Source organism: Macaca mulatta, chromosome 12, assembly GCF_049350105.2.
Source record: "Macaca mulatta isolate MMU2019108-1 chromosome 12, T2T-MMU8v2.0, whole genome shotgun sequence".
Classification (NCBI taxonomy): domain Eukaryota; kingdom Metazoa; phylum Chordata; class Mammalia; order Primates; family Cercopithecidae; genus Macaca; species Macaca mulatta.
The window spans coordinates 113270809-113298006 of NC_133417.1; the positions used below are offsets into that span (position 1 = coordinate 113270809).

The following is a 27198-nucleotide window of genomic DNA, read 5'->3' on the forward strand; positions in this document are numbered from 1 at the left end:
GCAGTGAAGTACCAAAAATGGTCTCCCAGTTAATTGAGTAGAAGCCATCTACATTAAAGGTTGAGTAGGGTGACTGAGAGTCATTAGTAACAAAAATTGATAGCCTGTATGAATGAGGTTATCTCAAAGGAAATTCTGGGGAAAATGGAGAGAGAGTTTGTTGTGTCTCACAGAAGAGCAAGTTCATGAGTACGTATTCATGTGCACACATATGTGAATAAAGTATGAGGAGAAAGGAAATTTAAGACCCTCTGCCATGAGGGAGGACCTAACCACCCTCTCCAGCCATTTCCTGTCACTGCTGGCTACAGGGTCCTTTGCTCTACTTGCCAGGGTCTGCTTGCTCTCTTCTGCACGCTCTTCTCCCCATCTTTGTTTACACTGTAACCCTGACCAAGTGCCATGTCCTGTGATGTTCTGTCTGCATCTTAGTGTCCTTCCAGATGTAGCTCAAGTTCCATGTCCCCTTGCAAGCCAAGCCCTTCCTGAGAAGCCCAACCCACAGTGTCTTCTCCTTCTGTCCTCTTACGGTCACTGCCACTCACTCTTATATGGACAGTAAAATGAAAGCCCCTCCCACACATTTCAATGGCCCATCTACTGTCTCTCATTACCAAGTACCTTCTTGAGTCTTTGCTGGTGTTGGATCCCCTCAGCTAGATGAAAAGTTCTTTAGGGCAGGGATTGTGTCTTCACACATCTTTAAATCCTTCCTAGCATACGCTCAGCCCAACGTACGATCTACTGTAAGAATAGGCAGTATCATACAATGTGCACAGGAAAATACTATTAATACATTAAGTATGACAGTATTCTGATTCTAACATACAAGATTAGAAAGGGAGAATTTACCATAATTGTCTTTTCACTGAATACCTCTTAGGAAGATACTAAGACTGTTGACTTGAGGTCTGGTAAAGTACATAAGAAAATGGAAGAGGGAGCTTAGATAAGCAAGGCCAGATGTGGATGCTGGAGCGTAAGATTCTCGTGAGGCAGATTAAGAGAAACAAAGGAAAAATCAGCAATGATTCAGTAGAAGTCAGATATAAAAACATATAAGCTTATCTGAGTCACAGCCCCAAAAGAAAAAAAAAAAGGAAATAAACAAATAAAATTTAAAAACATACCGGTATTTCCTTGAGCATCTTCTATCTTATTTGGTGAGGGCAACAGAAAAGATGGCCTGGTGACGTGCGGGCCTTGAAGCGATGGCTGCTGCTGTTGCTGCTGCTGCAGAGGCGTGGTTTTGAGGACCACCCTCCAGTCCACTTGGGTAATATCTGATCGTGATCGAGCATGCCCTGGCTTGAAAGTTGAGGTCTCATCCAGTAAGTCATTTACAGAACGAGGCCGGTCCCTCCGACGCTGACAGATATTGAAAAAATTAAAGGTTGATGCTTCCTTTTGTTCCATCCAGGAAAGATTATCTGGGGTTGTCCCTCTCTGGACCATAAACTGTTCTTTGGCAGGGAAGACATTTTGAGCTTTGGTTTCTAAGAGCCTGCTCTTACAGTGGTCCCAAATCATGCCCCCCTTGCCCAGGGAGGTGACATTTCTCATAGCACCATTGTCTGTTATGTTACTGAGTACCTCATGCCCCACCAGTTCAGGGACTTCCTGGATCCCATAAACCTCTGCTTGCTGCACAGCCTTTTCTAGCTTACTATCCAAAGTACTAAAGAATTCCTCCGTAACTTCTAAGGCTGGGCTGATATCATCCACTTCCAAAGCTTCCATGTCACAGGCTCCAGGAGGCCTCAGCCTCCTAAGCTGGTTCCAGAAATGGCTTCATGAACATTCACCCAAGAGGGGTGCTTCAGCAATACAGCTATGGAAACAACTGGAAGAAACCTTCATTGGGTTTCCTGGAGCAGGCCAAACACAAAGGTGGTTGATGTTTTCCCAGTAATTAAAAGCATTTGCTACTAGCTAATGGACATTAACAGATGTATAGGGAGACCAAATGTTCCTTTGAGATTATTCTTCAGCAAGACCTCTGTGAAGACAACAGGAAGTACTTGTCAAAGCAACGCCATGCCAATCCTTGATTTCCTGGAAGAAAATAAACAGGATAACGTTGGCACATGGTTCATTGTATTCTACAGTACACAAATCTGCCGAATTGCTTTCCCACTTCTACATCCATCCGTTCTATGGCAGTCAAGCACAAAGGCAGACAACACCTACACAGAAGTGCCATTGTCAGGAATACATATCACTACCCGCTTTGGATAAAAACTTAAACGGAGCAGGGAGGAGCACTTGATAAGAGGAATTAAGGTCAATAGCTTTTACTCACACAGAGAAAATGCTTTGAGAGCATTTGTGAAAAGACTGCCCTGGCAAATCTCTGATATGCTGACCTAAAATAGTAAGCAAAAGAGACCAGGAATTCTGTGACTGGGACTGTATCGTAATCAGTCTAAAAGTCATAAACACCTGAGTCCTTTCACCAACTTTGAAGGCACTGATGATTTGCTGGGTTTAAAGGTGCCACAGGGAAGCAGAGAAGAAGGTTCTGCCCTTTTTTTAAATCCAAATGTGACTGTGCTTGTGCTCCTTAGACTTAGATTATATAATGCTTGATGATGACTCTGGACTTCAGAACTGCTCTGGCGTTCTTAGAGTTTCAGGCTCCAAACTCCCCGAGACTTCCAGGATCGGCCTCAGAGTATGGGTCCGGTCTGCAGGGTGTCTAAGAGCTTAAGGTGAAGTCACGGCCTGAGTGGCAGGCTTGAGTTCATCCTTTTCTCTCTACAGAACTCAAGTTCCAAACCTTACATCTCTACCTGGGCAGAAAGAATCCTACATAAGTAGTAACCCGCGCTTTCAAATACTAGATTACCAAGGCCGGGCCAAATTAGAGCAGACCTTGACAGTGATGCTGTCCAGTACAGTAGACAGCAGCCATTATGACCATTCAAATTTAAATTTAGTAAAATCAAAGTTCCTCAGTTACACTAGTCACATTTCAAGTGTCCAACTGTCACATATACCTTTGTACCTTTACCAAAAAAAAAAAAAAAAAAACAAATAAAACAACTAGGCAAGGGCTTTTTAAATCCTTAACTACTTACAAGTAGGCAAAACTAGGCAACTAGCAACACCATTATATATTGACATGGTTTGGCTGTGTCCCCACCCAAATCTCATCTTGAATTCCTACATGTTGTGGGAGGGACCCAGTGGGAGGTAATCAAATCATGGGGGCAGGTCTTTCCTGTGCTGTTATTGTGATAGTGAATAAGTCTCACGAGATCTGATAGTTTTAAAAGAGGAGTTTCCCTGCACAAGTTCTTCTCGTCTGCTGCCACATGACACATGCTTTTCACCTTCCACCATGATTGTGAGGCCTTCCCAGCCATGTGGAACTGTAAGTCCAATAAAACTCTTTCTTTTATAAATTGCCCAGTCTAGGGGTATATCTTTATCAGCAGCGTGAAAACGGACTAATACATACATGTTGTCACAAACGTACATGGATGTGGTTTCTTTGTAAAAACTTCACAATTTTTATGATTAAATTCATTTTTTCCACTTAGGTCATTAAACCATTACATTTATATCAACAGCACCAATCTACTTAGCTTAACATATGTAACTCATATATACAGACCTTTATTTTAGATGTATCAAGGAGGTTTGCAGTTCATAGGATCTCTATAGAACCTCCTGCAAAGTGATAATGACTATGAATTTGTCTACTTTTACATATTTTGATATTTATTATGTTAGTACTTCATGAAGCAAGGCATAGATTTATTTTTAGAACTATATACTAGTTATAAAACATTTCTAGCTGTAAACAGGGTTATTTTTTCTGAGTCTAAAGTTAAACCTTCAGTCTCTCCAACTGTGTAACAGGGTTTTAGTGCTTCTATAATTTTGAAACTTGGGATATTTTTCAATTTCATCTTGTATACCAGAGACAGAAATATACATAAATATAATAAATCTTAAAACTTTTCATTCTTTCCTTACTAAAAACTGAAACAAACATAAACAAAGTACAAGTTTCCCAATGTATAAGAGGCTCCAAGGTTCAGAGTATTAAGTTGTTCACTGAAGATTACTGATATTCCTTTTCTCATCCAATGTTTCAAATTCAGTCTTTACTCATGACAGAGAAAGTGTAAATAACCTTCAAAGTAATTGTTTCTTTCTCTTTTTTTTTGATTTATCGAACTATCTAGATATATTATTTTTTATGCTTCTGGCTTGGTATTTGCAGGCTGGTTAGAAGTATATAACAGGCCAGGTGCAGTGGCTCATGCCTGTAATCCCAGCACTCTGGGAGGCAGGCAGATCACTTGATCCACCAAGAGTTTGAGACCAGCCTGGCCAACATGGTGAAACCTCATCTCTACTAAAAATACAAAAATGAGCCAGTCATGGTGGTGTGCACCTGTAGTCCCAGCTACTCAGGAGGCTGAGGTGGGAGGATCATTTGAACCAGAGAGTCGGAGGTTGCAGCGAGCTGAGATCGCACAATTGCACTCCAGCCTGGGCAACAGAGCGAGACCCTGTCTCAAAGAAAAAAAAAAAAGAATGTATATAACCATTGTTGGCCATGCTGGTTGGTGGAATACTTCTAACCCACATGGTCTAAAGCCATAGACTGTTAGACAAGGAAACTGGCCTTTGGGATTATCTTTTCAACCTTAGTATTTCATAGAAGAAGCCACTGAGGCCCAAAGAAGGGAAGAGGATGTTCTTAAACATGCAGGCAAGTTTTCACCTCAGGGCCTTTGCATTTGCTGTTCCCCCAGACACCCCAACATGGACAACTCTCTCCTTAGCTAACTGTTCATATGACCCTCCCTGACCACCCTCTTTAAAATCATAATGCCCTTCTCTGCCCTAGACTCTTGATCTCCCTTACTCTGCTTTTGTTTAAATAAACTTTTCATTTTAAAACAGTTTTGTTTGTTTCTGTTTTTGTTTTGAGACGGAGTTTTGCTCTTTCACCCAGGCTAGAGTGAAGTGGCACAATCTCAGCTCACTGCAACCTCTAGCCCACCGCGTTTAAGCAATTCTCCTGCCTCGGCCTCCTGAGTAGTAGGGATTATAGGCGTCCGCCATCATGCCTGGCTAATTTTTTTATTTTTAGTAGCGACGGGGTTTCCCCATGTTGCCAGGCTGGTCTCGAACTCTTGAACTCTGGTGATCTGCCCGCCTTGGCCTCCCAAAGTGCTAGGATTACAGGGATGAGCCATCACTCCCGGTCAACAGTTTTATATCTATAGAATTATTACAAAGATAATACACTCAGTTTCTATATACCCCATGCTCAGTTTCCTCTATGTAATATCTTACATTAGTATGATACATTTTTCACAATTAATGAACCAATATTGTTACATCATTATTAACTTAAGTTATACTTTCTTCAAAATTCTTCAAATTTCCCTAACGTCCTCTATCTATTCCAGGATCCTATATAAGATACCACATGACATTTAGTTGTCATGTTTCTTGGGCCTTGTCTTGGCTATGATAGTGTCTCAGACTTTACCTTTTTTTGATGTCTTTGACAGTTTTGAGGAGTACTAGTCAGGCATTTCATAGAATGTCCCTCATTTTGGATTTGTTTGATGTTTTTCTCATCACTAACCCAGGGCTATATGTTTTTGAAGTACCATTCTCATCATATAATATTAAGGATATATACTATGAACGTGACTTACTACTGTTCACGTTAACCTTGATCACCTGTCTTGAGGTACCCTTTTTCCTTAAGCATTTACCATCTTCTAAGATACCATTTAATTGACTTATTTAACATTTAGTATTTCTCTCCACTAAAATACAAGCTCTACGAGTCCAGGAATTTGTGTTCATTGTGTTCACTAATGTACCCTCAATACATGGAATAGCGTTTGGAGCGCATGCACACACACACACACACTAGACACGTGTTGAACAAATGTGTTGCTGTTGTGTTGCATAAGAGATAGCGCCTCATGACCTATCCACTTCTCCAAGTTAAAGTTCTTCACCAACACCCACCTGTTTCACGTGTCCATGTGAAGAGATCACCAAACTGGCTTTGTGTGAGCAACATGGCTGTTTATTTCACCTGGGTGCAGGTGGGCTGAGCCCGAAAAAGGAGTCAGCAAAAGTGGTGGGATTATCATGAGTTGGGTTTTGGGATAGGTGGTAGAGTTAAGAGCAATGTTTTGGGGACAGGGGGTGGATCTCACAAAGTATATTCTCAAGAGTGGGGAGAATTACAAAGAAACTTCTTAAGGGTGGGGGAGATTATAAAGAACCTTCTTAAGGGTGGGGGAGATTACAAAGTACATTGATCAGTTAAGGTGGGGCAGAAACAAATCACAATGGTGGAATGTCATCAGTTAAGCTATTTTCACTTCTGTGGATCTTCAGTTGCTTCAGGCCATCTGGATGTACACGTGCAGGTCGCTGGGGATATGATGGCTTAGCTTGGGCTCAGAGGCCTGACACCACCCACCTTGTTATTTTACTCCTCCATGCTTTTGTCCAAGCTGGGGAGCTTTTCCTAATTGCTCAGGCTCTCATAGCACCCTGGGTTTGCTACATTGTACTGAAATGATCAGCCAATCTCTCTAGATCCTACTCTAAACTCTGAGCTACTTGACTGCAGACACCATGCCCTTCTTACTTATCCTCCTATATACTCTCTGTCTTCATTCTTTTAGGCTCTGTCTTCCAACCTTACTCTCTGGAATTTCATCTTTTTCCTGAGCTCTATAGCTCTCAAATTCACTACAGTACAAGAGTCTGATGTCAAGTTTAATTTCTATAATTGAGTAGTTCTTACTAGCTTGCCTCATTTGGTTTTGAAATTAATCAAAATATAATAATACATTCAGATAGGTCAAAATATAAAGGGGACCTTCGTCTGACAAAGTGAAGGGAATAAGATCAGTATGTGGGGGCACTGTGGTTTGCCTCAGTACAAAATTGGAAATCAGGAGCTAATTAGAACTGTGTTCTAAATCTGGCTCAACCACTCACTTGCTGGGTGGCCTCTAGCAAACCATTTAACCTCTGCATGCCTTACTCAGCTACCTGTACCCCACAGAGTTGCTAATATCAAATTGCTTTGCGTGTGGATCATTCACTAGGTAGCTGCTCCAACATGCCTTTACAAATGTAAACTGCTACATAATTATGGAGCACTCCACCGGACCTCACCCATTCAACAATCACGTGTTCCTCATCTCTCCCTGGAAGTCCAACAAAGGTCTGTCAGTCCAACAAAGGCAAAGTCAGCAACGAACTATTTATAATACACTGCCTTTCAGCCAAACTCAGTGACCTATAGACATTTTATCTTATATTTGTATAGAATGCCCTTTCTGTAAGAAGCGGTATTTCCCCTATTTAATAGATTGAGAAATTGAGGAAATAAAAGAGCTCAACCCAAAGAATCCTATGCATGCGTCAAAACGAATCAGTGTATTGCTATTTTCTAACTAAGAAATCTGTTGTTTACATGATCGTTATGCAAGGCTAATTAACAGGATGAATACAGTAGTTCTCCCACACAGAGACAGAAGCACTTATGAGTAATAATTCTACCCTGACTCACACAGAGATGCCGTGTCCTCCTGAGCTGGATGGTAAAAGCACTGACTTCCTCCTTCTTAGCTAAGTGACTCAGAATATTATGAGGGCCATATTATTTTAGAAGCAGCTGGACTGGGAAGAAAATTGCAATGGCAAAGATACCTAGGACAACTTATGTCTGTCCATCAATTTGCAAAAACAAGAGCCAAAGGTGATTACAAGGATGGTCCACATTGAGGGTGCTCACCTGGTCTTCACTTTGGTTTAAGGTTGTGGCTGACTGAGAATTTTTTAAGAGTTACATAATGTGAAGGATACACCACCAGAGGATCTGCCCCTAGTAATATGGCCTTTCTGGACCACAAGGTTACATGGTGATGTAAGGATGTGGATGGAGCACAGGCATGCCACAAGCAGCAGAAAAGGAAATGGTGCCAGGTGGACCTCATAAAAAGAGCTCAGAAGGCTGTCAGATGAAACAGACAGCTAGAAACACAGATGGAATCTCATTTTCATAGGTTTGGAGCAAACATTAAATGGCTACATTATATCTAAGTTTAAATGAAAGAGAAGACTATTGCCACAATACATAAAGAGCATACCATTAAAAAAATAATTTGGGCTGGAGGTGGTAGCTCACACCAGTAATCCCAGCATTTTGGGAGGCTGAGGCAGGAGGATAACTTGAGGCCAGGAGTTCAAGACCAGCCTAGGTAACACAGTGAGACCCTTTCTCTACAAACAAAAAATTAAAAATAGGCTGGGTGCGGTGGCTTATGCCTGTAATCCCAGCACTTTGGGAGGCCAAGGTGGGCAGATCACGAGGCCAGGAGATCGAGACCATCCTGGCTAACATGGTGAAACCCCGTCTCTACTAAAAACAGAAAAAACTAGCCGGGCGTGGCGGCAGGTACCTGTAGTCTTAGCTACTCGGGAGGCTGAGGCAGGAGAATGGCGTGAACCCGGGAGGCAGAGCCTGCAGTGAGCCAAGACTGAGCCACTGCACTCCAGCCTGGGTAATAGAGTGAGACTCTATCTCAAAAAAAAAAAAAAAAAAAAAAAAAAAAAAATTAAAAATTAGTCAGGTGTGGTGGCATGTGCCTGTAGTCCCAGCTACTCAGGGGGCTAAGGCAAGAGGATCCCTTGAGCCCAGGAGTTCAAGGTTGCAGTAAGCTGTGATTGAACTACTATGTGCCAGCCTGGGCGACAGAGTGAGACCCTGTCTCAAAATAAATAAATAAATAAAATGAAAATAATCTATATAATTTTTTTCCAGTTCTAAAAGTAATAAATACTTGTAGAAACTCTGGAAAATAGTGACAGACATGGAAAAGGAAATAAAAATCAGTCATGATCTCATAACTCAGTCAAAGTAAATCAATAGGTAAGTGTACTTTTGTCCAATATTTAATTGGAATCAAAAACTATATATACAGTTTGGGTACACTGTTTGTTTAAATGTATGCGCCAAAAAAATCAAATACCAGTAAATACTAATCTTGCCAAAAAAAAAAAAAAAGACAAAAAGAAATGTCCCAGGGAGTGCTGTGCCTACTTATATCTTATACCTTACAACCTGACACAAGACCCCACTCAATTGAACTTCTATAGCTACCAAGGGACCTCCTTGTTACACAGCCATTAGTGTTTTCCAAAGTCCTTAACCTCCTTGTGCTGTTAACCAGTCCCTTCTTAAGTTTCTTCCCAGGGTACTACATTCACTGACGTTTTCTTCTCATTTCTACCCACTTAGTCTCCATCTTCTTCCTTCCCTTCCTGGTCTCATCAAATGGGGGCGTTGTCTGAGTTTCTTCTCTGGCTAGAGCTACATGATGTTCTCCTTAAATCAATTTATCCACATGTGTAACTCCAATAACTTCTTCTACATGCATGCTGTTCAAATTTCCACCTTCAGTCTCAATCTCAGAATTGAATTCTGGTCCTATGTTCCCAGCTATTTGTAAGACATTTCCACCTGGCTTACTAAGCTCCATTTGTCTAAAATTATACTCATTTATTTATTCAATAAGTATTTGCTGAGTGCCTACTATGGGCTGGACACTGTGCTGGGCACCAGGGAAACCCTTCGATGAAGCTCCCATTGGCAATAAGGTTCAACTCTTTAACCTGACATTCTAGGCCTTTCACAATCTTGGGCTAGTTTGCCATTCCAACTTTCTACTTCAATTCACACACTCTTTACCTCCAAACTGAATGCTATTGCTCAAACGTTATGCTTTTCCAGTTATTTCAGGAAAGGTTTACAGTTATCTCTAAAATACCCTCTTCCCACCTCAACCTACTGAAATTCTATTCTTCAAGGCCCAGCTCAAATGCCACCACTTCCACAAGCTTTTTTGGGTCCCTGATCCAAAATGGTCTGTTCTTTCTTTAAACTGCCACAGAATATCTTTGGTACCTCCCCCATAACATATACTGCATGCTGCATGTTCCCTCTCAAATGACAATGATGACAATAATTACAAGTTATCAAAAGCCTATTTTGTGCCAGGTATGTTGCTTGGTATTTCATATCTCTAAGCCCCAAAATGTATAATGTGAGTACTATCACCCTCATTTTACAAATGAGGAAGCTCAATTATATCAAGTAAACTGCCTGATATCAAGTAACACGACTACCTACTGGACTTAGAGGAACCTGAAAGCAGCAATTCTGCCCTCTTCCATTTGTATAACTCTCATTGGGCATAGAATTGTGGTTAGTACACAGCGGGTACTCAGTAAGCATTTGTTGAATGAATAACTGAATAAACAGTATATTTTTAAGCCACTAACATCTGTAAGTATATATACCACTCTAGTTTCCTGGCAAAATTATATTTGAATTCCTTATAGGCTCGTTTCAGTAAAATTTGACATACTTTCCAAAACGTTATGTTGAACTCAAACTTTTACATTTTTTTCTTGGTAGAAAAGGCTTCCTAGCTATTAAAACCTGGGCTTAAAAATAACATGGCAAAGATCAGGTAGCAAAAACCTCACTCAGACCTTTTATAGAAACCAAAGCACCTTTGCATTACTTAGGAATTGTCCTGTGAACCACTACAATATCAGCAACTTGGCTGGGTTCATTTTCCAACAACTTAGAGCTCAAGCTCTTTACACCACCAGTGATGAGATGTTCCCTTTGAAATAGCCCCAACAATCCACTTAAAGCATTTTTCAGCACATCTCTGCACATGTTTATTGTTTGCCACCTGCAAAATCATTGAGACATTTGCTGCCTCAGAAACCTAACTAAATATAAGCATGGCACTTTAAATCTCAGATTGCTTTGCGACTGAAGGCAGCAGTGTTACTGCACCTTTATGTCAAATTGGAAAGCCAAAGCTTCTGGCTGGGAAGCCCATTTTCAGAAAAACCACCAGAGATCCAGTATGTCCTGCTCTTAGAAACAAAGCAGGAGGACACAAACTTCAGTTATGAAATGTCTACAAATGCAGACTTGACGTTTTCCATCTCCCTTTGCCTCCATGGCAGAGAACATTGACTAGAAAACAAAGGAACCACTTGAATTAGCTTTATCTTGGGACTGAGAGGAAGAAGGCAAAAACTTCCATGATAAAAACCATATCAGCCTCCAACTGCAACAGGAGTAACTGGTGAGGTACAAGTAGGTACCATCAGAGCCAAGCCAGCTAGTGTGGCTGACTGCAACAGTGAATGTAACAACAAAGAAGTACAGTGAGACCAAATATGCAAGATACCCAAAAAGGGCTGGGGAAATAGACTTAAAGATGTCATCAGTTTATATAACTATTTAGAATCTTCTACTTGAGCCTGCGTAATAGAGGTTGTGTTTCTAAATTCAATACAGGACTGTGTTTATCTAATTATCTCACAAACCTCCTAAAACTGAGGTAATCTCAGGAAAAAATCACTTGGTTTTTACAGAAAATAATCATTTTTCACATGCATGGTTTAGAATAAAGCTTATAAAGTGCTTGATAACAAATGGCCAACACACATATGAAAAAATGCTCAACATTACTAATGATCAGGGAAATGCAAATCAAAACCATAATGTGATAACACCTTACTCCTGCCAAGAATGGCCATAATCAAAAAATAAAAAAAAAATAGATGTTGGCGTGGATGTAGTGAAAAGGGAACACTTCTACACTGCTGGTGGGAATGTAAGCTAGTACAACCACCATGGAAAACAGTGGGAGATTCCTTTAAGAACTAAAAGTAGAACTACAATCTGACCCAGCAATCCCACTACTGGGTATCTACCCAGAGGAAAAGACGTCATTATACGAAAAACACACTTGCACATGCATGTTTATCGTAGCACAATTTGCAGCTGCAAAAATGTGGAGCCAACCCAAATGCCCATCAATCAACGAATAGAAAGAAACTGTGAGATATCTATATATATAATCTATATATATAGATACATATAGATATAAATATATGTATATGATGGACTACTACTCAGCCATAAAAAGGAAACAATGGCATTTGCAGCAACCTGGAGGGGTTTGGAGTCTACTATTCTAAGTGAAGTAATTCAGGAATGAAAAACCAAACATCACATGTTCTCACTCATAAATGGGAGCTAAGCTATGCGGAGTCAAAGGCATAAGAATGAGAAAATAGACTTTGGGGACTTAGGGGGAAAGGGTGGGGAGGGGGTGAGGAATAAAAGACTACAAATCCGGTTCAGTGTATACTGCCTGGGGGATGGGTGCACCAAAATCTCACAAGTCACCACTAAAGAACTTAGTAACTAAATATCACCTGTTCCCCACAAACTTACGGAAATGAAAAAAAAATTTTTAAGTGCTTGATAAACTTCATTTTTCTTTTTTTTTCTTTTTTTTTTGAGACAGTTTCACTCTTGTTGCCCAGGCTGGAGTGCAATGGTGTGATCTCGGCTTACCACAACCTCCGTCTCCTAGGTTCAAGTGATTGTCCTGCTCAGCCTCCCGAGTAACTGGCATTACAGGTGGCCACCACCACGCCTGGCTAATTTTTTGTATTTTTAGTAGAGACAGGGTTTCATCATTTTGGCCAGGCTGGTCTCGAATTCCTGACCTCAGGTGATCCACCCACCTCGGCCTCCCAAAGTGCCGGGATTACAGGGGTGAGCCACCGCAACTGGCCTTCTTAATAACTTCTTAATAAACACTTGTAGTAATCTCAAAAAAGAGAGGTGAGTAAAGTACTGGCACTATTTTAAAGATGATGAAAGAGAACCCAAGATGATTCATTTATTGTCAATTGTGTTCCCGAAGAGAAGAAAACGAAGTTCCTCAAATTCTTGTCTAATTACTGAGTCCTTTGGGCCACCCAAGTTCAATTACATTTTAAATCACCCTAAATCACACAGGGGCCCTGATGTTGGTAGAAGGACCATAAACAAGGAGTGAGTAGGCTGAATCCAACCCCTGAGCTACTCAGACTACGTATTGAGTTTGTTCAGTGTGAGAGAAGTGTGGCAATAGGAAGAACATAAATTTATAACACCAGGAAAGGGTCATGTCCCCACACTGCCTTCTAAGCTAACTGACATCCAGCAAGTCAGGCTGACTCAGGGCTTCTGTGCCCTTCTTATCTGCAAAATGGAAGTCCTGCCAATGCTTGCTGCCTTCTACCTGAGAAAGCAGAGAAGCACAATATGGACAAACATGTGAAAGTTCTTTATTAACTCTAAAACAATGACTATTCCTATTAGTTAGCTGATTTCTAACCACATAACCATTTATCCTCAACAAGCATTTATAGAGGACAGACCAAGTACCCAAACACTATGTGAGATATTAGAGACACAAAACACAGCTCCTGCTCTTGAAGAGCTAAATAGCTAGTGGAGAGTGAGACACAAAACCAAGTATAAAAAGCACTTCAACAGAAGTATACAAAACGTGTTATATAAGCACAAATAAGGAATCATTACTAACTAAGGGACAATAAAGATTCTTACAAGTAACAGAACACAATTAAATGACAATGATAGATATACAGAGATTACTTTAGTCGAAAGAAATCAGAAACAAAGGAAACAAAAACATACAACAAAACCAATCATACCTGCTCCAGAAATCATGCTGCAGGCCAGGCATGGTGGCTCATGCCTATAATCCCAGCACTTTGGGAGGCCAAGGCAGGCGGATCAAGAGGTCAGGAGTTCCAGACCAGCCTGGCCAACATAACGAAACCCCATCTCTACTAAAAGTACAAAAATTAGCTGGGCATGGTGGCATGCACCTGTAGTCCCAGTTACTGAGGAGGCTGAGGCAGGAGAATTGCTTGAACCCGGGAGGCGGAAGTTGTGGTGAGCCGAGATCATGCCACTGCACTCCAGCCTGGGCAACAGAGCAAGACTCTGTTTCAAAAAGAAAAAAAAAAACAAAACAAAAGAAATCATGCTGCTTCTGGCATGAAGCTGTCAGCCTACAATAACAACCTCAAAGGTTCCACTAAAGAGTGAGCACTATGTGAACTAACCACACGCGGAAGGCAAGCATGCAAAGGCCTTCTTCACAAGCTGTTCAAGTCGTTCTGACCCACAGACACATTCTTGTCCAATAGAAGGCCTTTGCTGGGTGGTGAGGATGTCATGGCAAATGAATAATTCCCTCACTTCCTGTTGACTTTAACTCTTTTGGTCACCGCAGCTCACCAGCAGAAGGGAGAATACTTACAACTTTAACCTTCAAAAAAACAACCAGCTTATGGCTTAGCACACACTCACAAAACCAGTTTCCATGGGCATTCAGAGTAAATGTATGAGAGAAGTAATTAGTTGATTTATTTTCTGTCTCTGCTGAACTCGAACCTGCTAAAAAGTAAGCCTAGGTCTTTGTTAACTGGCATCCCAAGAGTACTAGACCAATGGTAAGATCTAAGCAAAAAGGTGACTCACCTCTTGTTTGAAAGGGCAGACATACTCAGCAGTGATGGGCTGCATCTATGACCTCTCCCTCCCTTTTGGACTTAATCTGTGACAACAACCTTGGCTACCAATCAGCCTCTTAACTAATTTAGTCAGGAAACAAGCAAGGCTGGCAAAGGCAGACAAAACACTGTCTCTGACCCTCAAAGATAAGCACAAGAGAAGGCAAAATAACAGAATGAGTCTCTGTCATTTAACTATGTACAAATTGAAGGACAGAAAAATCTCTGCCCATCACACAGGACAGAAGAAAACCGTATAAGGTATGAAGGATAAGAAGAGTAGGAACTGGCCAGGTGCAGTGGCTCACGCCTTTAATCCCAGTACTTTGGGAGGACGAGGCAGGCGGATCACCTGAGGTCAGGAGTTTGAGACCAGCCTGGTCAACATGGTGAAACCCCGTCTCTACTAAAAATACAAAAATTAGCTGGCCCTGGTGGCAGACGTCTGTAATCCTAGCTACTCGGGAGGCTGAGGCAGGAGAATCACTTGAACCCGGGAGGCGGAGGTTGCAGTGGGCTAAGATTGCACCACTGCACTCTGGCCTGGGCCACAGAGTAAGACTCCATCTCAAAAAAAAAAAAAAAAAAAGAGTAGTAGGAACTATGTTTTCATTCCCCTAATCTGGGTTTACATTAAAACAGTTTCTGAATTTCTTTTATTAGGGACTATTACCGTTAGCATGGCATAGATTTTATCAAACAATGTGTGAACATTCTGGAGTTGAATTCTGGAGCTCTGATTGATCCATACTTCTTGGATTGTTTTGCTCTGACATCAGGATGATAGGCATATGATAGCTGGGAATAAATAGCTGAATCAGGCACTGCTATGGCTATGCTAAACTCTTTAAACATGTCCTGCAGAGGACTCCTTCAATGTGGATGGACACATTTTAAAGGTTGAATGATGTATTTGATAAAATGTTTAACAACAAAATATAGTTCTTATAAGCCCTAATCTAAGACCAAGATTAAAAAGTTATAGCTAATATTTATTGCATACTTACTAAAGTACTTACTACTTAACATATGTTAAGCCCTCTACTGCATTATGTTGTTAAATCCTCACAACCACCCTATTAGAAAGCTGCTATTATTACTACTTTACAGATAAGGAAACTGAGATTTAAAAAGATGAAGTTACTTGTCTAGGAAAATATGGTCAGTGAGTAGAAACAAGACTCTAAGATACACACACAGCCCTATATGACAATTCAGAGCAAATTAATTACCCTGGGATATGGCTAAAATTTTAGTACATGAACATGGTGCTTCAAATTTTAGTGTCAAATGCCAGCAACTATATTATTTATTTCCAAATATGTTTCTTAATCCCATGACCCAGAGAGTTAATTGCTAAATATCACATTTACACCTGGGGAAGTAGTTTATACTTAATTTAAAAAAAAAAATCACCTCTATAATACTTCTATGTTATTATTATAAGTTCTCTAAGGGAATGGTAGAAGACAGGTTCCTGAACAAACACAGTAAAAAGCTGTTCTCTAAATAGCTAACCTCAATTGTCTTAGTGACCTTGGACACATTACTTGGAATGTTTGCAAGGGTATAATAACTGTGACTTCATTTAGGCGAAACAAGTGCTTCTGCAAATGTTTACATGGTCCTAATTGCCCAAACCTTTTACTAGTGTTTCCCTGCGACATCATTTTTCATTTAGCCAATAAATAGAAACACTTGTAAAAATGTTTGCTTAAAACAACCTGCAAACAAATGTTTCTGTCAAAAAAATTAAAAGAAATATTTCAAATTAGATGTTACGATCAATAATTCAAACATATTTTGATGATTAAGGCATACTGAAATAAATTGCTGACCAGGCACAGTGGCTCATGCCTGTAATCCCAGCACTTTGGGAGGCCAAGGCAGGCAGATCACCTGAGGTCAGGAGTTCAAGACCAGCCTGGCCAAAATGGAGAAACCCCGTCTCTACTAAAAATACAAAAATTAGTTGGCTGTGATGGTGGGTGCCTGTAATCCCAGCTACTCAGGAGGCTGAGGCAGGAGAATCTCTAGAACCCATGAGGCAGAGGTTGCAGTGAGCCGAGATCACGCCATTGCACTCTAGCCTGGGGGACAGGGAGAGACTCCATCTCAAAATAAATAAATTAATTAATTAAATAAATAAACTGCCTCCTTCTAAAACTAACTTGACTTTTTTTGGGGGGACAGGCAAATATCAATGTATGTGGGGTTCAAACAAAATAACAAAATTGACCCACAACCTTCTGTCTTGTTTCTATGATCTACTAAAAGATGATATGCTGGCTGGGTGTGGTGGTTCACACCTATAATCCCAGCACTTTGGGAGGCGGTGGCAGGTGGATTTCCTGAGCTCAGGAGTTCGAGATCAGCCTGGGGAACAGGGTGAAACCCTGTCTCTATCCAAAATACAAAAACCTAGCCAGGCATGGTGGTGTATGGCAGTGGTCCCAGCTACTCAGGAGGCTGAGGTGGGAGGACCGCAGGAGCTTGGGAAGCAGAGATTGCAGTGAGCCGAGATCGAGCCACTGTACTCCAACCTGGGTGACAGAGTGAGACCCTGTTTAAAATACATATATATATATATATATGCCCTGGTTTCATATTACCATACTACCATGAAAATACAGAGGCCATAGCTAACCTTTCAGCGTAGGGCAACCACTTTTGAACCACAATATTTGGAATTAGCCAATCTGGGCCTCAACTTTCTATGTATCATTATGAGAAGTTTGATTCTGGACAAGCGACTTGAATCTGAATTTCAGTTACTCTGTATCCATGGGGGACTGGTTCCAGGACCCCCTCAGATACTAAAATCCACAGATGCTCAAGTCCCTTATAGAAAATTGTGTAATATTTGCATACAACCTACGCACATCCTCCCGTAAGTCATCTCTAGGTTACTTACAATATCTATTACAGTGCCTACACATCCTCTCATCTGGTGGAGTCAATGTGGTATTCAGCATTTAGCAAACTCAAGTTTTGCCTTTTAGATCTTTGTGGAATTTTTTTTTCCTAATATTTTTGATCCATGGTTGGCTGAATCTGCAGATGTGGAACCCACAGATGCAGGGGGCAAACTGTAATTTGTCTGTGATGTAGGGCAAATAAGGATACCTCTCTCACCTTTTTCAGAGTGCAAATCAAATAACATAATGTAGTGTTTTATGAACTCCAAAGCAGTGTACAGGATGCCCATCAGTTGTCTGATACCAACGAAAAGGTCACCACATTCTCTTTGATCTCCATTATAAATCAACGAACTGGTGGAGGGAGTGGCGACAGCACTCGGTTTAGGAAGCTTCGAAATAAGGTTTTAATCTACTCAAGGTTCCTCCAGCATTTTCAAGGCAGTAGGAGTTGCTGTGCATCAGCTTTTCTGGTGGTCTTGGAAAGGATGGATTCAGTGGCGCAAGTGTTGCAGTGTTGCATAAAAATTCAAAAGGATTATCTCTTCTCAAAAAAGTAAAAAACGAATAAAACCCATCTTTGCCGCCCAAGTTTCCCCACAGCTAGGATATTTTCCCCTTCCTCTCTTTTTTTTTTTTTTGTAAGTTTCTTGAAGAAACTTGTTCTTTATACTTTCTGACTCCATTTCTCATTGCCCATTCATTCTCCCCTCAAGAAGCAGTCTGATTCTGCCCCAGCTGAAACTTCACAGGAAAAGGTCACCAATGATTTTCTTTTTGCTAAACCCTAAAGACTTTTCACTCAGCATCTGACCTAACCACACAGCAGTATTTGACCTACTGAACACCCACTCCTTGCACTCTCTCATGAATTCACGGATGCTCTCTCCTGATATTTCTCCAACTCTGGAGGCTCCTCCCACTACCTTCTATGGGCTCCCCTTCCTATGCCCATATTGTACATGTGGGTATTCCCGTTTTGCCCATAACCCTCTTATCTGGTTCCTCGTCTGCCCTCCCTGAGTGATCTTCATCCTGTGGCTTCAGCTGCAATTTACGTGGCAGACAAGAAACATATTACTCTCCGGCCAGGCACAGTGGTTCACGCCTGTAATCCCAGCCCTTTGGGAGGCCGAGGCAGGTGGATCACGAGGTCAAGAGATCGAGATGATCCTGGCCAACGTGGTGAAACCTCGTCTCTACCAAAAATACAAAAATTAGCTGGGGGTGGTGGCACGCGCCTGTAGTCCCAGCTACTCGAAAGGCTGAGGCAGGAGAATTGCTTGAACCTGGAAGGCGGAAGTTGCAGTGAGCCGAGATCACGCCACTGCACTCCAGCCTGGCGACAGAGCGAGACTCTGTCCCAAAAAGAAAAAAAAAAAAAAGAAACACATTACTCTCAAGCTCTAGACCTGCATATGCAACACTGAACTCATCTTCTCTCAAAACTGTCCCTCCTCTCAACATTCACCATAGAGTAAAGGACATATCCTCTGTCGCCAAAAGATAAACATCATTCTTGATCCTTCTGGCTCCCTCACCTGCAATCACTCCAAATCAGCAAGTCATATGAATTCTCATCTACAGCATTGGCCACATCTACCCATTTCTGTGTCTCCACTGCCTTCATTCAATCACCACCTTCCAATCTTCTTCCCTTCAGTCTTACCCTCCTCTAATCCATTCACCACACTGCAACCAAAATGTTCTTTCCAAAATTAAAACCTATTGCCATTTGGATAAACTACACACATCTTAACATTACCTGAAAGAGTTTATGGCCACCTACCTTCTTGGCCTTATCTCTTTAATCTCTCTCTCTATCCCTACCCTCACCCCACACCCACTCCCACCTCACCCCCACTCTATATCTACCTATAAAGAATTTATACAGGCCAGGAGCAGTAGCTGATGCCCGTAATCCCAGCACTTTCAGCTGTGATTGTGCCACTGCATCTCAAAAAAAAAAAAAAAAAGATTTATAGAAACTGGAACCAGGTGCGGTGCCTCACACCTGTAATCCCGGCACTTTGGGAGGCCAAGATGGGAGGATTGCTGGAGGCTAGGGGTTCAAGACCATCCTGAGCAACATAGTGAGACCCCATCTCTACAAAAAAATTTTTAAAAGTTAACTAGGCATGGGGGTGTGAACCTACAGTCCCAGCTACGCAGTAGGCTGAGGTAGGAGGATCGCTTGGGCTCAGGAGTTTGAGGCTGCAGTGAGCTATGATCACGCCACTGCACGCCAGCTTGGGCAATAGAATAAGACCTTGTCTGAAAACAAAACCAAACCTGGAATTTTCCACATGCTTTCTTACCTATCTTGTTTCCTCTGCCTGGAACACTGTTTTCCACCACCATCACCCTCATCTTCTTTATCACCAGTCCCCTCCTTACCTCCCACCCACACACAAACAATCTGGCTAAGTGTAATTCAGCTGTCCGGTCCTTGATGAGGAATCACATCTCTCCTGACCTCCAGGTCCATTTTGAATGGCCTCTTATATGCTACCACAGCACCCAGATTTCCTCCACTATTATGCATCTCAAGCTAGTTTTTTTAACTTTATAATTTTTTACCATTGGTATAAACCATACACATCTTAACATTACCCGAAAGCGCTCTTCACAGATTTGCATGTCATCCCTGCACAGAAGCCATGCTAATCTCTGTGTTGTTCCAGTTTTAAGGTATGTGCTGCCGAAGTGAGCACACAAGTTATTTTCAAATGGCTTGTTTACTGTTGGTCTCCCCCACTAGACTGTAAACTTCATGAAGGCATGGACTGTGCCTGTCTTGTTCATTCCTACCTCCAAGTACTGTGCCATGGCACAAAACAAGTGCTCAATCCTTACATGCTGAATCAACAAATCAATGAATCCCTGAAGGTGGAAGAGAAGCTGTTCTGGAAAAGTGATAGTGCTGGTAAACATGGATCAAGAACATGTAGGAGGAGATCATTCAGCTAATTTCCTGGAACAAAAAATCTGCTAGTTATATATCTGATGTTTCTAACCTATAACACATGTTTTTTGTTCTGTGACTGAAAAATCAACATTTATATAATCACACCTACAGAATACAAGGTGAAGTGGATATTTAACAATTTCCCAGTTATATAAGTATTCACAGGTAAACTGGATAATGCCAGATAGAACAGCTTTAGTTTGTACTGAATTATAAACTGGTTACACTAGGCAGGAGAACTGGATAAATAAATCTCTACCATGGTCACAAATGTGGCATATCATATGATTGCGGGATTCTATTTGAACCACATAACTCAAATGAACAATTAATGAGTGTATGAAAAACAAACAAAATGTTAATGAAAACAGCATGCCTGCCATCTTAATGCAATGGCCTCCATATTTTGACTTTGGCTTTTGCTCATAACTCATACTGTCATCAAGATTAATTACTTATGGAACAAATAAAACTTTTACCTTGTCAGCACGAAGGCAAATTATGCATGTTTTTCAATGTCTGGAATGATCCACAGTAGCCAATGAAACAGAGCAAACATAACGCATGGAATTTATTGCTGGTGGTCATTTTTATCACACTGTCACTCAGCACTGAGTTCTCTGAATTAATTGGCTTGCGTCAGAAACTCCAAGCTAGGATGTAGTTCAGTTCCTTATGAATCAAATGCCAAATGTACTCTAAAAGGAGAAAGCAAGAAGAAAAAAGCAACTCCTTGCTATCTAGATATCCCTGCAGACTTTTTCTTTTAAGGGCTTAACATTTGCTGAAGCAAATCAGCATTTGGCCAGCAACCGATGGGGCCACAGACACTCTCTGTACTTTTCTAGGGGTGTTGGGGGACAGGGTGACGTGAAATAGGATAGGATGACAATGGGAAAATAAAAGTAACAGCAGCAGTAGCTTGGTGCTGCTGGTAACTGTCTAGAGATAAAGAATCCTAAAAAACCTGCCCAATCTAACCTTCTCCAAGTTCCCATTAAAGTCAGGTCTTTTGAAACCAGTAATTAAATTAGTACCTGTCTACCTGCCTACTTTTTATATATGTAAATGAATGACTTCAAGTCTTTTTTTTTTTTTTTTTTGAGACGGAGTCTCGCTCTGTCGCCCAGGCTGGAGTGCAGTGGCCAGATCTCAGCTCACTGCAAGCTCCCGCCTCCCAGGTTCATGCCATTCTCCTGCCTCAGCCTCCCGAGTAGCTGGGATTACAGGTGCCCGCCTCCTTGCCCGGCTAGTTTTTGTATTTTTTAGTGGAGACAGGGTTTCACCATGTTAGCCAGGATGGTCTCGATCTCCTGACCTCGTGATCCGCCCGTCTCGGCCTCCCAAAGTGCTGGGATTACAGGCTTGAGCCACCGCGCCCGGCCGACTTCAAGTCTTAAGCAAAGGCTATATACAAGATTAAACTGTAATAGAGTATGTCAAGTATCTCATAAATATTCAGTAAATATTAGCCTTGGATGTTTTTTAATGAAGACGTTACTGGGCTAGGGCCAGCTTGGTTTTCCTAATCAGGCACCATTTTTTTCCGTAAATGGTTACATATTCTTCACAGTTGTTTTCCACTAGTATAATTAACCTGAGTCCTTACCCCAAAACCTACATCCGTCAATCTATAAGAAAACAAAATACTTTTAATGAACATTCAGCTATGTGCCTACTTTTTCTATTATTTCTATGTGACATTCAGTGATCCTTCTACCATGAAACTTTCACTTATTACCCTACTGAGAAATAAGTTTCCAACTTTATTTTCAATCTTTTCAATAATAATGTTTTCTATATCTTGTTTTCTTTAAAAAATCACTTTCTGCCACATACTTATCTATGGGTTTTATTATCTCCAGTATTTGACTGTATAGTGTTTTATGGTCATTGTATTCCCCACAATGTAGAGACTTAACAGCTTTTAAAATAATGTTTATTGAGTTCTGTGATTATAAATAAGTACTACATGTTCATTGCTTGTCATTTTGAAAATATGGAAGAGAATAAAGGGCAAAATAAACAACGCCTATTCACCCTCCACTGGAAAAAAAGCACTGCCCCGTTGTGGCCCTTTCAGCCCTTACATAGATTTTGTTTTTTTAAACATAATTCAGAGCTTACTATAGATACGCATTTTTTCCCAACTAGCAATCATTTCCACAACTAGCAAACACCTTTCCACACTTTTAAACTTCATTAAGAAATCCTTGGCTGAGCGTGGTGGCTCATGCCTGTAATCCCAACACTTTGGGAGGCCGAGGCGGGCGGATCACAAGGTCAGGAGTTCAAGACCAGCATGACCAACATGGTGAAACCCCGTCTCTACTAAAGAATACAAAAATTAGCCGGGTGTGGTGGCACACGCCTGTAATCCCAGCTACTTAGGAGGCTGAGGCAGGAGAATCACTTGAACCCGGGAGGCAGAGGTTGCAGTGAGCCAAGATTGCACCACTGCACTCCAGCCTGGGTGACAGACTGAGACTCTGTCTCAAAAAAAAAAAAGAAAGAAAGAAATCCTTTTGGCCGGGCGTGGTAGCTCACACCTGTCATCCCAGCACTTTGGGAGGCCAAGGCAGGTGGATCACGAGGTCAGGAGATCGAGACCATCCTGTGAATGGTGAAACCCCGTCACCACTAAAAATACAAAAAATTAGCCAGGCGTGGTGGCGGGTGCCTGTAGTCCCAGCTACTCGGGAGGCTGAGGCAGGAGAATGGCGTGAACCCGGGAGGCAGAGCTTGCAGTGAGCCAAGATCGTGCCACTGCACTCCAGCCTGGGCGACACAGCGAGACTCCGTCTCAAAAAAATAAAAATTAAAAAAAAAATCCTTTTTAGTGTCTATATAACACTGTATCTATTGATGACACCATAATTTGTTCCCCTGTTTTGGGGCATTCAGGTTATTACACATGTTTTTTTCTAAATAAAGTTATATTGAGCATCTTTGAACATTAACTTTTAAAATATTTCTGAAAAATTCCTTTGGATGGACTCTAGAAGTGGAATTAACTGGGTCAAAAGGTAGGAGCATCATTGAGGCTTTTCATACATTCAGCAATGAGCTGTTTGGAAAGGTTACAGCAATTGTGCATCCCTCCTAGCATTTGCGAGTGTCTGCTGCGCTGCACACTAATTGGTGTGGAGGAGTTTTGAAAATTTATGTTAATTTGAGATTTGGAAAAAATGATACTTTGCTATTGTTTCAATTTTTCTTTCTGTATTAGTTTTCTATGGTTGCATAACAAATTTCTACAAACTTAAGTAGCTTAAAACACCTATTTATTTTCTCACAGTTCTGAAGGTCAGAAGCCTGGATGGGCTTGGCTGGGTTTTCTGCTCAGATTCTCTCCCACAAGGCTGAAATCAAGTTAGTGGCCAGGCTGGGTTCTTATCTATTAATAGAAACTCAGGTAAATAATCCAGTTATAAGCTTATTGGAATTGTTGACATAATCTAGGTCATTGTGGCCTATGTCAGAGGTCCCCATTTTTTTCTATGCTGGTTGTTGCTGGGGCCACCCTCACCAACTTTAGGCCTCCAGTACTCCTCGAGGCTGCCCAAATTCCCTCTCAACAGTTCCCCTCCACCTTCGAAGCCGCAACACAGCATGTTGAGTCCTCCTGCTTTAAGTCTCTCCAATTTCCCAGACAGAGAAAGCTCTCAACTTTCATGGGCTCCTGTGATTAGATTAGACCCACCCAGAAAATCGCACCATTTTAAATTCAACTGTGCCACATAACATAATCAAGAAAGTGGCATCTTATTATATGCACAGGTTTCACAGATTATAGAGAGCAATTTTAGTAGAGAGGCATTTTTAGAATTCTGCCTGCCACAGAGTCTTAGGTGTTGTTTCTTATCATTTGTTTGTGTTCTTTATAATTAAATCTCAATGACACAAATCTACTAAAAAAGTGAATCTTACTGATGACTGCAGAAGCTGCATTTCCATAATGGCAAAGGCAACTAACTGTGAATGGGACTGCAGCATGCTAATAAAATTTTGAAAACATAAGTTTGCTAACACTGGTATTTAAAAGTTTTAAACTGTTGTAAAATACGTATAATATGAAATTTACCATATTAACCTTTTTTTTTTTTTTTTAAAGACATGGTCTTGCTCTGTTGCCCAGGCTGGTGTGCAGTGGCGTAATCATACCTCACTTAACCTCCAACTCTTGGGTTCAAGCAATGCCCCTGCCTCAGCCTCCCAAAGCACTGGAATTACAGGCCTGAGCCATCATACCCAGCCCCATCTTAACCATTTTTAAGTGTACAGTTCAGTATTGTTAAGTACATTCACACTGTTGTGCAGCCAATTTCCAGAACTTTTCATTTTGCAAAACTGAAACTCTATACCCATTAAACCAGGGGTCCCCAACCCCCATGCCTGCAGACTAGTACTGGTCCATGGCCTGTTAGGAACTGGGCGACACGGCAGCTGAGCAATGGACCAGCCACACATTACCGTCTGAGCTCCGCCTCCTAACAGATGGGCAGCAGCATTAGATTCTTTTGCAAACCTTATTGTGAACTGTGCATGTGAGGGATCTAGGTTGCACACTTCTTATGAGGATCTAATGCCTAATGATCTGAGGTGGAACAGTTTCATCCTGAAACTATCCTCCCTCTACTCCCCGACCCCACGCCACCCCCTCTGTGGAAAAATGGTCTTCTGGTCCCTGGTGCCTAAAAGGCTGGGGACCGCAGCACTAAACAACAAATCCTCCATTGCCTCCCTCCCTCCAGGCCCTGGTAATCACCATTCCATTTTCAACACTGGCATATTTTTATTTTATATATTTATTAACAAACATGTATATAGCAATTACTATATGCCAGGTACTGTTCTAAGCCTTGAGCTCAGGAGTTCAAGACCAGCCTGGACAACATGGCAAAACCCTGCCTCTACCAAATGTACAAAAGTTAGCCAGCTGTGGTGGCGTGTGCCTATGGTTCCAGCCACACGGGAGGCTGAGGTGGGAGGATCGCTTGAGTCCAGGAAATCGAGACTGCAGTGAGCCATGATGATGCCACTGTACTCCAGCCTGAGTGACAGAGTAAGACCCTGTCTCAAAATAAAATAAAATAAAATAACAATAATAAAAACCCTAATGAGGTCAATACTGTTATTATTCCCATTCTACAGATCAGGAAACAGAAGAGCTAAGTAAACTGCCCAAGATTACACAACTAGGAAGTGACCAAGCAAGAATTCAAACTGAAGGAGTCTGGCTTTATAGTTTTTGCTATAAACCATGACAGTGTAAAAATATTCACTGTAAAGAAAAACTCATCAGGAATTAGTATCATTTCTTCTATGTATATCTATCTATTGTAGGTGCAATTTAACTTAATATTCATCTCCTGTCTAAAAGACTATGTGACCAAGGTTACAAATGTCAATTGACATTTTTAGAGACTATATATATATATATAGCCCAGCTTTTGTTAAGGCATTTTCTTGAAGTCAGTCAAACAAAAAGTGCCTTGTATTTTAAGTATGCCAATTATAATTTACATGTAGTATTTTATAATAAAATACTTTATAAATACAAATCACAACTCACTACCATTACTTAAATTAAAATACAAAGAAAAAAAATCCAGCTGTTTCTCTCTGGTCCCTTCCAAGGAAGAAAAAAGGAGAGAAATAAACTTCTAAATAAGTTTACAACAGCATGGCTCAATCTCAGCTTAACCTGGTAAATTCAAATTTGTCTTGCTTTGCAAGGTGTACATCCAGACCAGTCTCAATTTGTCATCCAAATATATATCTCAGTAGTAACTTATTTTTATTTAAGGGATGGGTGTGAGATTTCCTTCTCTTGATTTTTTAGCTTAATAATTCTTTCCTACAAGATCAAACCATGCTTGTCATCAGTCATGTGGTGTCATTTACTATACGTTAAAAACGGACAGAGTCGACAGAAAGAACAATCGTTTTCTGGAAGCCCCAGTCTGATGTAGGTTAAAAGCTCTGCTGGGGTTTGGTTTTATAATCCCCAGGAGGGGATAGCAGGGGTACTAATAACGCACTCAACGAGATCACGTACTATTTCAACTACTTTCTCCTCCTATTATATACCTGATTCACAAAAACAAGCAGACAATGCATCATGTAATCTCCCGTCACCCATTAGCCACTGCAATGTGGTACAATCTCCAGCACGAAATAAAAACCTGGGCATGGGAAAAACAGCAAAATCACCGCTACCCCGGGAACTGCTCAGATATTTACAATGCTGTCGTCCCCACCCCATCCCCCAAACTGGCCGGCCAGGCAGCACAGAAGCAGACGGATGCTCACCCGGGCGCCGGCTGCTACTCTCCCTTCACCTGCGGGGCCTGCAGTCCGCTGCTGGCGGGGGCTTGGCTCCCGCAGCCCGCCGCCCGCCTCTCGGTGACAGCCAGCCCAGCCGCTGACCATCCCGGCCCGGCTCTGTTTACAAGCGGCTTCTCGCGGTTCCACTCTGAAATGCTTCCGCCGGCGGCCCGGGCAGCCAGAGCCGGACACACAAGGTTCCAGGCTGCGAGGACGTGTCTTTCCTGCCCGAGGGACCGGGCAGCTCGGCCGATCCTGACCGCACCCACCAGGCCTTCTTATTTCTTTGCTTTCTTATGTACAGTTCCTCTCGTACACATTGTGAAAGCAATGGCGTGCGTCGCGGAGCCTCCTCACTGCTCCACCCAACGCCAAAATGGGTGTTTGCGATTGGAAAATGTCACTTAGAACATGTCAGGGTCGGGCTGGTTTTTAGCATCTTCCTTGTCTAAGGGAATTAATTACTCAAAGAAATAAGTTATTTCCAAAAGTGGGACTATT

At 41.5% G+C, this 27198-nt stretch overlaps 1 protein-coding gene and 1 pseudogene across 4 annotated transcripts in view; both read right to left on the bottom strand.

Annotated features, from left to right (window-relative positions):
* The window catches only part of PLEKHM3 (pleckstrin homology domain containing M3), a 209909-nt gene extending 183087 nt beyond the window's left edge, over positions 1-26822 (bottom strand). For 2 of the 4 annotated variants that reach the window (XM_077957431.1, XM_077957432.1), the window contains exons 1-3: positions 26683-26822; positions 20847-21065; positions 1131-2055 (exon numbers count right to left, since the gene is read on the bottom strand). In XM_077957431.1, the coding sequence (XP_077813557.1) occupies positions 1131-1740 (610 nt within the window). In that variant the 5' untranslated portion in view covers positions 1741-2055; positions 20847-21065; positions 26683-26822. The remainder of the gene's footprint in view (positions 1-1130; positions 2056-20846; positions 21066-26682) is intronic. The other 2 variants (XM_015110812.3, XM_015110815.3) reach the window with 1 other exon arrangement.
* Positions 20015-20113, bottom strand: LOC114671578 (U6 spliceosomal RNA; annotated as a pseudogene).
* Positions 26823-27198: the final 376 nt, after the last annotated feature.